Source organism: Nyctereutes procyonoides, unplaced genomic scaffold (assembly GCF_905146905.1).
Source record: "Nyctereutes procyonoides isolate TBG_1078 unplaced genomic scaffold, NYPRO_anot_genome, whole genome shotgun sequence".
Taxonomy (NCBI): Eukaryota; Metazoa; Chordata; class Mammalia; order Carnivora; family Canidae; genus Nyctereutes; species Nyctereutes procyonoides.
The window spans coordinates 11714852-11729652 of NW_026575052.1; the positions used below are offsets into that span (position 1 = coordinate 11714852).

Sequence of the window (14801 nt, forward strand, 5' to 3'; positions counted from 1 at the left end):
GGATCCCGACTCCCCGCGGGGGCCGCCGCCGGGCAGGGCCAGGGGCGGGCGCCGTCGTCCCTCCCGCCCCGCGCCGGGCAGGGCGCCCCCGACTCCCCGCGGCCGCGGCCCGGGAACAATGAGGCGCCGGCTTCTTTAAGGGAGATACCACCGCGCCGGCGGGGCAGGGGACGGCGCCCTCCCAGATGATCGCACCCAGTCCCGCGCCGCCGCCGCCTGGGCAACTACACCGTCCGCAGACATGGCTCAGTGACTCTGACAAAAGGTGCAGCCTCCCTCCCGGCGGGGCGGACGCCAGGCCTCCCAGCTCGGGCCGCGCCTCCCCGCGGGCCAGCCGAACAGCTCCGCGGCCCGCAGGAACCCCAGGCCCGAACCCAAGAAGATGCACCAGGCGTTCCGCCCCAGCGACCCCCGCACACCTGCCCGCAGCTCGGTAGGTGGGAAGGGGGGCGGGGAGGGAGCGGGGAGGCGCGCCGGGCGCGCGCACCCCCAGGCCCGGACCTGCTGCCGCAGACTGTCCCCCGGGGCCGCGGGCCCTGCGCGCTCGCTGCGGCTGGACGGTGACCGAGCCCCGGCGGGCAGCGGCCTCCCCGTTCCCGGGCCCGGCCACCCCTGCAGGGAGGGGCACTAGTGGTGCGTTCCGGGGCGCGCACACCTTCGGCGACTCCCGGCTCCCGCGAGCCACGGGAGAGGGAGGAGGCTGGCGGAGCGCGGGGCGCGCGCCCAATAGGGACGGCGCTCGGCGTCCCGGCTCGCGCTACGGAAAGCCGGAGGGGGGCGGGGCCGCACGGCGTAAGGGGGTGTGTCCGCGCGCACCACGGGGGCGCGCGCCGGTCTCTGACTGGAGGCCGCGGCGGCTGAGGCGCGAGCTGCCCGATAATGGCGGCCTGCAGGGCCCGTGAGAGGGAGAAGCGGCGGCGGCTACCCTGAGGTAAATCTGGCCCTCAGGCCTGGCACTGAGGCCCTGCTGCAGAGCCGAGGACCCTGCATGCGCCTCCCTCCCCGGGAGGCCTGTCACAGACCTGTCAGCGGAGTCATCCTAGGGAAGGCCCCGCGCTGCTCAGGCCTCCGGCCCGCACCCCTCAGGCCACCGGCGCCAGCTGCGGCCTCCTCTCCTGCCCCTGGGCTCCTCCCCAGGCCCCGGGCCTCAGCCGCCAGCCCCGAGGAGTTGGGGCCACCGCGGGACTGGCTCCTCGGGGTGAAGGGCCTCGGGAGGATCCCCTCCGGGTTTCCTCTGGACGCCGCCGGGGAGGGGGAGGGCCTGATACTCGGCCAATGAGCGGGGCGCTGAGCCGCCGCGTCGGGCAACACCTCTGCCCGGGACTGGCCCTTCCCGGGCCGGCAGGTGTGTGGCCTGGCCCGCCGGCGGCCGTGCGCGGGCTCGGCGGGGCCCGCGGGAGGCCGGGGAAGGGCCGGCCGGCCGGCCGCGGGGGCTCGCGTCCAGGGGCTTCGTGAACGCCCCCTCCCCCTTACTCGGGTGCTCTTTCGCGCGTGGCCATGGGACAGCTTGCAGGAGACGAGCCGCTTTGAGCTGCAGAGTGATTGGCGCTCCACGGGGAGCAGGGGAGAGCGCCTTGGGTGGACCTGGGGCAAGGCGTCCGTGGCAGGGCAACAGACGCTAGGACTTGCGGCAGGAATTTGAAGGGGGTTCCAGTTAGAGGAAGTGGGACCAAGAAGTAATCTCAGAAGCTTTCATTTTCTTTATTAAATCCGTCCTGTGGACTTAAAGTAGCTGTACCCAAGTTTTCAAGCTCAAGAGTCAATAGCTTCTTCCCCTCCTCTCCAAACTGCACGCTATAAAGATTGTACAATCTCTTGCCCATCGTGGCAATCTACAAATGAGAATCTGTTCCAGAAACTCGTGAGAATTTTAACATTCTTTGGAGAATGAGGTGGCACACTTCAGAATTTCTTGATTCAACTCACCAGCATTTCTGTGTCAGGCCTTTGCTTCTAAGCCTTTAAATGATTTATCAAGTTGAATTTGAAAGCACTCTGTCCAAGAGCCCCATCATATAGAGGACAGTTTTTGGTGGCAAAAATGGCCTACATCTAAATAGGTGTTGTTTAACAACAGAAAGGTAACAATATTCTAAGTAGCTTTGCTTTATTTTTAAAGGACCATTTTTTTCTCCACAAACTTCATTTATTTTGCAAGAAATGAGAAATAACAAAATTAAAATAGGGACATATACAGTTTGTTTACTTTAAAAAAAAAACCTACATATTTTCAGTTCTATATGTAACCTGGTTCACTTTCAGTCCCTAAGCACAAGCCAGTTATATTTCTAACTGTGAGAGGGTTTTTTTTTTTTTTTTTGTTTTGACATGTTTATGAACTTTTGTGTGTGTCAGCTTCAAGGAGAAGCAGTGGAGTGCTCATTATAAGAATGATGAATTCTTTGGTTTATTTTTAACAGTAATATTTTGAAGCAGTTTGTGCAAGAGGCAGTATAGTGTAATGGTTATGGTTATGAATGTCAGAGCCAAGTGGCCAGGTTTCAAAACCCAGGTCTACCAGTTAGTAGCTGTTTGACCTTAGGCATGTTGCTTAAATTCTTCGTGCTTTAGTTTTCTCAACTATAAAATGATTGTAATAATATCTATTTCATAATATTGTTTGAGGATTAAAAGTGCTTGGAACAGTTCCTGATACATGGTAAGTAATACCAAAGTGTTAGCTGCTTTATTATTATTATTCAAATATTTAGATTTGCCCATGATATAACAAATCTTTTTCAAGCATTGCAAACAGTGAGACAGATAATTAAATCATACATAAGAAGGTATACAAACCAGTAAGTATACTTAATTTCAACAGAGCACTTTGTTGATTTTCCAGAAACTTTGACCTTGAAGATGGTGAGTAGCCAGCCAAAGTACGATCTAATACGGGAGGTAGGCCGAGGCAGTTACGGTGTTGTGTATGAAGCAGTCATCAGAAAGACCTCTGCACGGGTGGCAGTGAAGAAAATTCGATGCCATGCACCTGAAAATGTTGAACTAGCCCTGCGTGAGTTCTGGGCACTAAGCAGTATCAAGAGCCAACATCCAAATGTGATTCACTTGGAGGAATGCATCCTACAAAAAGATGGGATGGTGCAAAAAATGTCCCACGGCTCTAATTCTTCCCTTTATTTACAGGTATGTGTGGTTAATGGGAAATAGAAATGACTTGAACTTCACATTGGTCAGCAAGAAGAGGAACAAAAGTGTTGTGTGAACTTTTACTTTAAATACAGGTGTTTATATAGTTAGGAGTAGGTAAGGGTCTGCCAAGAACTGAGTAGATGTTTTCTTTAAAACAAGGTTTTATTTAAACCTGTGATGCAAATACCTAAAAATAACATAAGCCACCTGTTATGCCATGATACTTGCCAGTCTGCATGGGAATGGGACAACATAGGAGCTAGAGAAGTGATCGAGATTAGAGTCTAATAAATTCACCTATTTGAAATCAATTTTTTTTTAACTGAAGCCAGAAGAAAAGGAAAAACTCCACAATCAGCAGCACCCATATAGATAATTGGGCATTTTTAAATAAATCTGGTTTGAATATAAGCCGCCTCTATTTTAGAGGATTGTGTGGTTTCTTAACCATGCAACTCTAGTTAATTTTCATGAAGTATATGGCATGGCACTTGAATGTTTTTTTTTTTTTTAAGATATCATTTATTTATGAGAGACATAGAGAAAAAGAGGCAGAGACATAGAGAAGCAGGCTCCATGCAGGAAGCCCCATGTGGGACTTGATCCTGGGACCCCAGGAGCATGCCCTGAGCCAAAGGCAGATGCTCAGCCGCTGAGCCACCCAGGTGTCCCAACACTAGAATGTTATTAATAGTGCTAAGAGCTAACATTTGGGTTCCTACTCAGTTCCACACTCTGCTAAGTGTTTTGTTTTTTATTTTTAAAAGATTTTATTTATTTATTCATGAGAGACACAGAGAGAGAGGCAGAGACATAGGCAGAAGGAGAAGCAGGCTCCATGCAAGGAGCCGGATGTGGGACTCAATCCCGGAACTACAGGATGTTGCTCCAAGCTGAAGGCAAACAACCAATGAGCCACCCAGGTGCCCCTCTACTAAGTATTTTAAAGGTAGCTGCTCAGAACAATCCTATGAGGATAGTACTATTATTATCATCATTATAGATGAAGAATCAGAGGCTTAGAATACATAATCTATGCAAGTCACATATACAGCAAATGGCACAATTGGGAGCTGAATGTAGGACTGTATCTGACTGCTAAAACTTTTGTTCCCTTAACTTCCAAATTACTCTTGCTCTCAAGTTACTTTTTGTAGACCTGGGGAAAGCATTAACATAGGAAAACAGAAAATGTTTGTTTGTTTAAGGTTGGCTTCTGGCATAGATCAAAATCTCTAGGAGGTCTATATTTGCTGAAGAGAAAAGATACTTAAGACATTGTTAGTTAAAGACCAGAGAAAAAATTCCAAGTCCAGTCATTCTTGGAAAAGAAACAACGTTCCATTAGTATGTTTAAATTCAGAATTTTACCCTCAAGGTTCAGAAGTATGATTTTAAAACAACAAAAGCTTTTGGACTAGGAACAACAAAGAAAATAAACACATTAATCTGTGTAATTAGAAACTTGCTGGTTTCATTATATGGTGAATAAATACCAATCTTGAGAACCTAATTTATTTTTTTTTAATTTTTATTTATTTATGATAGAGAGAGAGAGGCAGAGACACAGGCAGAGGGAGAAGCAGGCTCCATGCACCGGGAGCCCGACGTGGGACTCGATCCCGGTTCTCCAGGATCGCGCCCTGGGCCAAAGGCAGGCGCCAAACCGCTGTGCCACCCAGGGATCCCCGAGAACCTAATTTATATTGCAGTTTTAGCATGCTATGTCCTGAAGTTTTACCTCTTAAGGCAGTGACTATTAAGCACAACTATTTAGCCTCTATTCCATTTATTATTTACTTTTCTAAAAGTGCTTAGTATGTAAGTTGCACTGATAGAAAATATTAGAAACATTCTTACTGCATTCCCTCTTAAAAGTGAATAGAACCTTGATGAACTTTGCATTGAATTTTGGAGACAAGATGTACAATCTCTTTTGGTCTACAAAGATATTTAAATATATGATTTAGGGCAGCCCAGGTGGCTCGGCGGTTTAGCACCGCCTTCGACCCAGGGTATGATCCTGGAGACCCGGGTTCGAGTCCCATGTCGGGCTCCCTGCATGGAGCCTGCTTCTCCCTCTGCCTGTGTCTCTGCCTGCACCCCCCCCAAATAAATAAATAAATAAATAAATAAATAAATAAATAAATAAATAAATAAATAAATAAATAAATAAATAAATAAAATCTTTAAAAAAATAAATTTAAAATAAGTAAATAAAATAAATAAATATATGACTTAGAGGGCACCTGGATGGCTGTTAGTTGAAGGTCTGCTTTCTGCTTAGGTCATGATCCCAGTGTCCTGGGATGGGGATCAAGCCAGCATTGGGTCCCTGCTCAGTGGAAAGTCGGCTTCTCCCTCTTCTTCTGCCCCTGCCCCTCCCCCCTTCTCCATGCTTGTGCTCTTGAACTCTCTCTCTCTCAAATAAATAAAATCTTTAAAAAATGAGTAAATAGGGCAGCCCTGGTGGCCCAGTGGTTTAGTGCCATCTTTGGCCCAGGGTGTGATCCTGAAGACCTGGGATTGAGTCCCATGTCAGGCTCCCTGCATGGAGCCTGCTTCTCCCTCTGCCTCTCTCTCTCTCTCTCTATCTCTCATGAAAAAATAAATAAAATCTTAAAAAAAGAGGGATCCCTGGGTGGTTCAGCAGTTTAGCGCCTGCCTTTGGCCCGGGGTGCGATCCTGGAGTCCTGGGATCAAGTCCCACATCGGGCTCCTGGCATGGAGCCTGCTTCTCCCTCCTCCTGTGTCTCTGCCTCTATTTCTATAATTAATAAATAAATACATACATACATACATATTTTTTAGATGAAATAGATAAATATGTGACTTCGTGCCGATGGTATCCTTGAGATCAAGCAACCTTTATAGTAATTAGGCATTAGGTAGTCTTTCTAGACTTTAGAGTGTAAAGTATTAGGGCACCTGGCTGGCTCAGTTGGTAAAGCACACAACTCTTGATATTAGGGTTGTAAGTTTGAGCCCCATGTTGGGTGTAGAGATTACTTAATAATAAGATGTAAAGTACTTCCAAACTTGACTCAATTATTTTTTTAGTCTTTTTTTTTTTTAAGATTTTATTTATTCATTAGAGACAGACAGACACAGGCAGAGAGAAAAACAGGCTCCTCGCAGGGAGCCTGATGCAGAACTCGATCCCAGAACCCCAGGATCACATCCTGAGCCAAAGGCAGATGCTCAACCCTGAGCCACCCAGGCGTCCCGATTTTTTTTTTTTTTTAATCTAAAGCACCTCTTTATTGAGTACTCTCCTTTATCTTTTAAGGCCTGATAGGCCTGTGTTTGACTTATAGCATTTTGCTAGCTGTATGATCTTAGCTAATTAACTCATCTCTTCCAGCATCTGTATCTTCAAATGTATAATAGGAATAATAATTTTTTTTATTTATTTATGATAGTCACACAGAGAGAGAGAGAGAGAGAGAGAGAGGCAGAGACATAGGCAGAGGGAGAAGCAGGCTCCATGCACCGGGAGCCCGACGTGGGATTCGATCCCGGGTCTCCAGGATCGCGCCCTGGGCCAAAGGCAGGCGCTAAACTGCTGCGCCATCCAGGGATCCCGAATAATATTTTTTTTAAAAAATGAATAATAATTTTTACCTTCCATGGAAGTTGTCAAAATTAGAGATGATACATTGGGATCCCTGGGTGGCTGGGATCCCTGGGTGGCGCAGCGGTTTGGCGCCTGCCTTTGGCCCAGGGCGTGATCCTGGAGACCCGGGATCCCACATCAGGCTCCCGGTGCATGGAGCCTGCTTCTCCCTCTGCCTGTGTCTCTGCCTCTCTATCTCTCTGTGACTATCATAAATAAATAAATAAAATTAAAAAAAATTAGAGATGATACAGGTATAATATTTGGCACATAGGAAGTACTCAGTAATAGTACCTCTATGAAAATTGTCTTTTCTATGGACTTACTTAGTTAACAAGACATTGATCAGGGCACCTGGGTGGCTCAGATGGTTAAGCATTAGCCTTCAGCTCAGGTCATGATTTCCAGGTCCTGGGATTGAGCCTCATATGGAGTTGCCAGCTCAACGGGGAGTCTGCTTCTCCCTCTCTCTCTCTCTCTGCCTCTCCCCCTCCTTGTGCTTCCTCTGTTTCTCTCTCCCCAAAATGAATTTTAAAATCTTTAAATTTTTTTAATTAAATTAAAATAAAAAAACATTGACCAACACACTTATTAATAAGCAAGTGCCTTCTCTAAATTTATATCTAGTAAAAACAAATCTATAGTATGACCACAGAGTCCCTATGCATGGCCTTCTCCATTCCTTACACAAATTTTTGTTTTTCTAGATATTTTCCTTGTTCTGAATGATTAAGTCAGTTCCTAATAGCTAAAAAACTCATCTAGGAGAAAGTGCAAAGTAATTAACAAAGGTTACAGTTTCAACATAAGAATTTAATGGCCAGTCTGTATCACTTGTGCTAAGTATCATGAATGAGAGGTACAGAAGGATATAGGAGCATATGAAAGAGACCCTGACATAAATTGAGGATTTAGGAATTATGAACTGTTACAACTAAAACTTGAAGGTTAAAGAGGAGTGAGCCATGTGAGTGAGAAGACTTTCCAGCCAGAAAGGACTGACATACAAATGTCTTGAAGCAAAAAGTACAAAGCATTCTAAGAATTGAAAGAAAATAGTAAGACTACTATACCTGGAGAGTTGTTTTAAATGAGACCAGAAAGATCAGCAGGGTCAGAGAATCCCACAGCCCATGTTAAAGAGCTTAAACTGTATCCTAAGAGAATAGGGAAGCTGTTGAAGGACTTTAGGCAAGAGAACCAATGGCTGATGACATCCTCTACACAGGGAAATAAGTGGATTGGGCTCTGTACTTCTGTATCTCTCAACCAGTGGCCCTTAAACTGTTGCCCTCAAGCAGTTTTTATGTGGCCCAGATGATAAAACTAGTTTTCACATTTTTAAAGAGTTTAAGAAAAAGAAAGAAAAGGAAGAATATGGAACAGAGACCTTATGTGACTTGTTAAGCCTAAAATATTTACTGTCTGCCCTTACTCTAAGTCATTCTTTGAATGCTGGAACTCTGCATGAAGTTTGCTTTTGAGAGTAAATACAGAAGATGAGAAGAAATGAAGTAAGAGTGATGGCACTGGTCTTTAATCTCAGCATATTTAGTTAACAGTGCATCTGGTAAATAATTGTGTGATCTGTAACTTTCTAGTCTTTCATTTTCTGGCTCACTGGCAAACACATGCAACAAAGAAAATGCATGCAAAAGACATCTGCAGACCGTTGTAATTACAGCTGTTTGCCATTGGGGGAGTTGTGAAAAGGTGTTCTTTGCGTCTGCCCTCCAAAATGACAAGAGGAAGTACTAGTAGATTTAAATGTAAAATTAGTTCATTCATTCTTCAACAACTCTCCAGCTTCCCTACTGAGTTTTTATTCAGTGGGTCTGAAAAGGCACCATGGGACAAATGTTTTCAAAGCACTATATGCTGTATTTTAAAATGGTAGTTCATATTTGGTGAAGTAATCAATATTCTTGAATTTTAGGTAATAGTTATAATTTGATAATGATAAAATAGTGATTTATTCTAGGTTTTCAGCTTGTAACAAAGAAATATACAAACTTATATTTGAATTTTTATATTAAAATGTAAATATGTTTTTTATAAATTGGTTTTTAGAAGCTATCCAGTGATAGAGATTGCTGATATATTTGCATTCTGCCTATAGAAGTTTATGAAGTTATAATGGCAGTTTTTATTTTTATCAGTGACTACAGGAAGGCTTTATTTCTGAAACAACTAATGTTCCTTCATCATTTTTCTCTGAATTTTACAGATTATATAATGTTGATGGTGTATGTCCAATGAACAAGAAACATATTTTAGGCAGCTTAATTGAATAGAACTTCCTTTTTTTTTAATTTTTTTTAAATTTTTTTATTTATTTATGATAGTCACAGAGAGAGAGAGAGAGAGAGAGAGAGAGAGGCAGAGACATAGGCAGAGGGAGAAGCAGGCTCCATGCACCGGGAGCCCAATGTGGGATTCGATCCCGGGCCTCCAGGATCGTGCCCTGGGCCAAAGGCAGGCGCCAAACCGCTGCGCCACCCAGGGATCCCCTGAATAGAACTTCCTAATTGATGTTTATACACCAACTGGCAATCTCCCAGGTATAGCTGCTGAAATACCAGTTTTTTCATGAAGCTATTGGCTATGTAGGTAGAGTTTAGCTCCATTAACACATGCAGAAAATATATAGTCAGTTGGACACTTTTCAAAATAAAGCATTTATTTATTTACTTATTTATGATTTAGTAAGCTCTATGCCCAACGTGGGGCTTGAACTCATGACCTTGAGATCAGGAGTCCCGTGCTTTACCAGCTGAGCCAGCCAGGTGTTCCTAAAGCTATTTTTATTTTTTTTTTTTTTTCTAAAGCTATTTTTAAATATGCTTTTACCTCTTTTGACTTAGAGATTTGGTATGTATTCATTAGGGGCAAAGTAACAGTTTGAAGTACTGAAATTTAAAATAAAATGCACATATGAAAGCACTGACCAAATAAAACATTCATGGATTTTCCATTTAAAATTGGGAGTCCGGGCAGCTCGGGTAGCTCGGCGGTTTAGAGTCCCACGTCAGGCTCCCTGCATGGAACCTGCTTCTCCCTCTGCCTGTGTTTCTGCCTGTGTGTGTGTGTGTGTGTGTGTGTGTGTGTGTGTGTGTCTATGAATAAATAAATAAAATATTTAAATAAATAAATAAATAAATAAATACTTTAAATAAATAAAATCTTTAAATCAATCAATCAGGGATCCCTGGGTGGCGCAGCGGTTTAGCGCCTGCCTTTGGCCCAGGGCGCGATCCTGGAGACCCGGGATCGAATCCCATGTCAGGCTCCCGGTGCATGGAGCCTGCTTCTCCCTCTGACTATGTCTCTGCCTCTCTCTCTCTCTGTGTGTGTGACTATCATAAATAAATAAAAATTAAAAAAAAAAAATAAAAAAAAATAAATAAATAAATCAATCAATAAAATAAGGAGTCCAACTAAACCAGTTATTCTTTTTCTGTAGCTGAATTGTATAAACTGCACATGATTGTAATCCTTTTTTCCCCTCTTATAGCTTGTAGAGACTTCATTAAAAGGAGAAATTGCCTTTGATCCCAGAAGCGCCTATTACTTGTGGTTTGTGATGGATTTTTGTGACGGCGGAGATATGAATGAGTATCTGTTGTCCAGGAAACCCAACCGTAAAACTAACACCAGCTTTATGCTTCAGCTGAGCAGTGCTCTGGCTTTCTTGCATAAAAACCAGATCATCCACCGAGATCTTAAGCCTGATAACATCCTGATTTCGCAAAGCAGGTTGGATACCAGTGACTTGGAACCCACACTGAAAGTGGCCGATTTTGGTCTCAGTAAAGTTTGTTCAGCCTCTGGGCAGAACCCAGAAGAACCTGTCAGTGTAAACAAGTGTTTCCTTTCCACAGCCTGTGGAACAGATTTCTACATGGCTCCTGAAGTGTGGGAGGGACATTACACAGCAAAAGCTGACATCTTTGCTCTGGGGATTATCATCTGGGCAATGCTGGAAAGGATCACATTCATAGACACAGAGACAAAGAAGGAACTCTTGGGGAGTTATGTAAAACAAGGAACTGAGATTGTGCCTGTTGGAGAGGCGCTTCTGGAAAATCCCAAAATGGAACTTCTCATTCCTGTGAAGAAGAAGTCTATGAATGGGCGAATGAAACAACTGATTAAGGAAATGCTGGCTGCAAACCCTCAGGATCGTCCAGATGCTTTTGAACTAGAACTCAGATTAGTACAAATTGCATTTAAAGATAACAGCTGGGAAACGTGACACATATATTGTTTGCAAATATCTTGGATGATATGCTGCTTATGTTTTAACAGTGATGCAACAACATAATGTGGCTGAAAAAGAATATAAAAAGCTAAACTCCACCTTCTAAGGGTTTAGATTTTATTGTGGGGTGTTCTTTTTTTTTCCTCGTTTTTCTTAAGTCCAAGCTGGCCATTTTGTTAGTATGTTTTAAATGTGTATTGCCAATGTGGGTGTACATTTTTTAAAATGATCATTGGTAGAAGTTTGGCAGGAAAATTCTCTAAGAGCCAAGAAGAGAAGAAAGTCCAGTTTTCTGGAAATAAGTCTCTTAAGTATTTTAGACATTCCTTGTCAGTATTAGGAATTTCCATGGAAGAAGAGGTTTGCATGCTGGTAATGCAACCTTTGAAGCTTTGTAAAGGAAACATATATGTATATATTTATGTATATGTAAGTATGTGAATGTGTGCATTTTGCATTCCATATGAAGAAAATGCCACTTCTGTTTAAATTATTTGATGTAGGTTTGGGTTTTTGAGATTTGCTGGTGAAATCAGTGATGAAAAATAAAAGAACCTTCCCTCATCTTCCTACCCTGTCCCTCCCTCTAATGAAATCATACTACATTTTTTATTTTTGTAATATTATACAGCTTTTTTTAAGGCATCATTTGGAGGGTCTAAAATTATCCAATTAAGCATAAACAAAATTAAGTGATCCAAAGCTGCTGAAGTATGTTTGAGCTCTCCAGTGCCCTATAGCTGCAGGAGTTGCATTAGCCATGCAATCATGTGGTAGCAGGTTGGCAAGGACCTTGATTCAGTCATACCTTCTTTAGGTAACCAAGCATTTAATTAACCAATTGAACCACTGCACTGGAACATGTCTGCACTTGAACATCTGCAATCTGATATGAATCTGAACACAGGATTCCTCTGCAATATATATGAACTATCCTACTTGATATATTAAGTTTTAATTTTAAGACTGTCTAAGCCTCAGCATAAAGTTGAAGAAATCAAATGAGCTCCACCCTCACATTGCCTGCTCTGATATGGTCTCTTGTTTAATCACTGGAATTCCTTTCATTTTGGCACTAATGCTGTTTTCTCTTGTCTAATTTAACACAGTAATGATGATATGGTTGTGTTAAATGTTGATCACCTTTTTCTAAAGTGGGGAGATGATACCTATACAGTGTGGCAGATGGATAAAATATTGTCACATCAACTATATCTTTCAAGTAGAAACTTTCAAGTTATTGATTTTATACAGTCACTTGGTATGGTCTATGTCAAAAACCAGTAGACTGTTACTCTAATTGAATTATTTTGATTTTTAACCCTATATGGTTGTCTCCGATTTGTTTTCCTATAAATGCAGATAGATAAACTTTCTAAGGAAAGTTTTGCTAAAACAGAATATTAGCCTTTAAGGTTAGATAGACTTTAAGACCATTGCATCTAGGTTAGTCTTTATAAAGCACTAGAATCTTTGGTCAAAGTTAAAAAAAAAAGTATTATAATACTGAAATCATTAATAGTTTGCGGTCTCCTCAGCTTTTTTTTTTCCCTAAGGTTTTTTGTTTTTAATTAAAGTGTAGTTGACACCCAGTGTGTCTCCCCAGCTTTTTGGAACATCCATAATTTTTGGAATTTTGGTATCATAATTCTTTCCTTATTTAAAATGTGTTTGGAAACTAGAGAAGGTAAAAAAAGCACAAAAAATTAAAAGTATATAAAATTTCTGAACTATGCGTTACTTGGTCTGGAAGTTTAAAATTTGGACTGAAAGGTTTTATTAAGATAAAACCTTTTTTGAAAAAAGAAACCTTTTAAAATAAAAATCATATACTTTTAACATCACTTTCAAGCTAATAAATATATGAAATTTTTTGGAAATGAGAGGTGGAATACACTGGAACCTCATGATAATTGACCCTCTGGATCACCAAATCATTGTAACACAGATCTGGCCTAGGCGACTGACTTACTGGAAATGAAAAGCATTATAATGTTGCATCAATAACATGGCACTTGAGCAGAGATTCATGATGATTCAGGTGATAGTATGCCAGTGCTTCATTTGCTCTTCAAATATCTGTGTACTTGGAGCCATGGTTTCCTAAGTACATAGTTTTTGGTCTTGCCTCATTTAAAATAGTTAACGATTATCATTTATTTTGAAAGTTTTCACTTGTGAAGTGAATCTTTCATTGGCAGCAAAGGTATAAGGTGATCAGGAAGTTTCTCATAGAATTTTCTCAAGTCCTTGTATTCTAAAATAGCCTATGATACCAATTCTTTGTTTTTTCAATCAGAAGGTATTTTATTCAGTACCTACTGTGAGCTCAGCACTAAAGGTCAGTTGGTAAAATGACAGTTTAAAAATGGCATATAGCCACAGGCCTTTTCCAGTTAGGAGTAAGAAATAAAAGGTTAATGATACTTGGAAATTCCTGGATATTTGCTAGAGGAAAAATGAAAGCAAAAATTTGTGCACAGTGCCTTGCCCATAATAGGTACTCAATAAACAGTTATTCCTCAGAGTCTCTTGCCATGGTTTATAGTGTTTTATGAAATTTGTCTTAATTGAAAAAAAGACCAAATATTTCAAATAAGCTTATAGGCAGCTGTGGCCAGTTAAATATGGGGTTGTACAGTTAGTTCCTAGAATGTTATTTTGCACTAGTTGTCACTTAGAAAGAAGGGGTTCCTGTAGATTTTTGGTGCTAAGGGATACTTTGTCAATATGATGAAGTAAATGTTTAAGTATCAGATAAATAGCACACTGAATAGTTCTTTCTGCTGGTCTGTTTTTTCCTCTTTGTTGTTGGTGTTGTTTTTAATTGTAAAATGTTTATCAATCAAACTATTGTAGCAGCTACAAAATAATTCACCAGCATGACAAAATGGTCAAAAAAATAAGTCATCAGCACTTCAAAAATGAAAGCAACTTTTGAGATTTTCTTTTAAAATTGTCAAATATATTTTATGAAGAATTTATAAAAGGGGGAAATGATTGTAATTTATTGTTCATGACTGTTTTTTTTTTAATAAAGTGAGTTTCAACAAAAAAACAACCCACCCTGAAAATTTTATATTGTTGAATTTGGTGGCTCTGTATAGTTCTATAGTGCTTTACTTCATGAACATAAAATAGAGGGTATAATATTTGAATCAATGTCATTTTCACCCTATTAGGTGAAACTTTCTGTAATAGAAGCGATTGCTGAGGAAAAAAGATTATTGAATTCTAGGAATTTCTTTCAGCATTTCAAGTTCTCAAATTTTAATGCTTACTATCTTGTATTTGTCAGAAGAACTTGTACTGCCTGAAATAAATGATTTTTTCATTAATCCTTCTATCTCATTAAGATAAGGATACATCCCAGACTCAGAATGAAGTATAGTAAATGTACCAAGAGGAAGTAATTTTTCAACCCATAACTTGAAGGCATAGTTTCCTTTCTATAAAGTCATTTGACCTGCTTTTTTTCTTTTATAGGTTTTATTCTGTATTCTCTAGAATAAACAAGTACTGAAGACAGTGCACTTAGTGGTCCAGTGGACCACCAGAGGGAGAAATGGGAAAAAGAAAACAGTGCTATATGTGATCTAGCGACAAGTAGGAAAGAAGGCATCAGGAATTGCGGCTGCTTCTGACTCTGCCACCTTCCCCTGGCATAGCCTTTGTTGACAGGCAAATTTTGCTTTCTATTTAGATATTAATTTTTTAATTGCATCTTAAACTATAAATACTTGCATTTACTAGTTTTTTTTTTTCCATTTACTA

General features: G+C 41.5%; 1 protein-coding gene across 2 annotated transcripts; it reads left to right on the plus strand.

Annotated features, from left to right (window-relative positions):
• Nucleotides 1–278: 278 nt before the first annotated feature.
• PDIK1L (PDLIM1 interacting kinase 1 like) lies at nucleotides 279–14295 on the plus strand. 2 transcript variants are annotated; one of them, XM_055332871.1, is made up of 3 exons: nucleotides 279–433; nucleotides 2843–3144; nucleotides 10281–14295. In XM_055332871.1, the coding sequence occupies exons 2-3, from the start codon at nucleotides 2860–2862 to the stop codon at nucleotides 11019–11021; spliced, it is 1026 nt and encodes a 341-aa protein (XP_055188846.1). In that variant the 5' UTR covers nucleotides 279–433; nucleotides 2843–2859; the 3' UTR covers nucleotides 11022–14295. The 2 variants fall into 2 exon arrangements, with proteins under 2 accessions (XP_055188846.1, XP_055188845.1); XM_055332870.1 differs by lacking the exon at nucleotides 279–433 and adding an exon at nucleotides 827–931.
• Nucleotides 14296–14801: the final 506 nt, after the last annotated feature.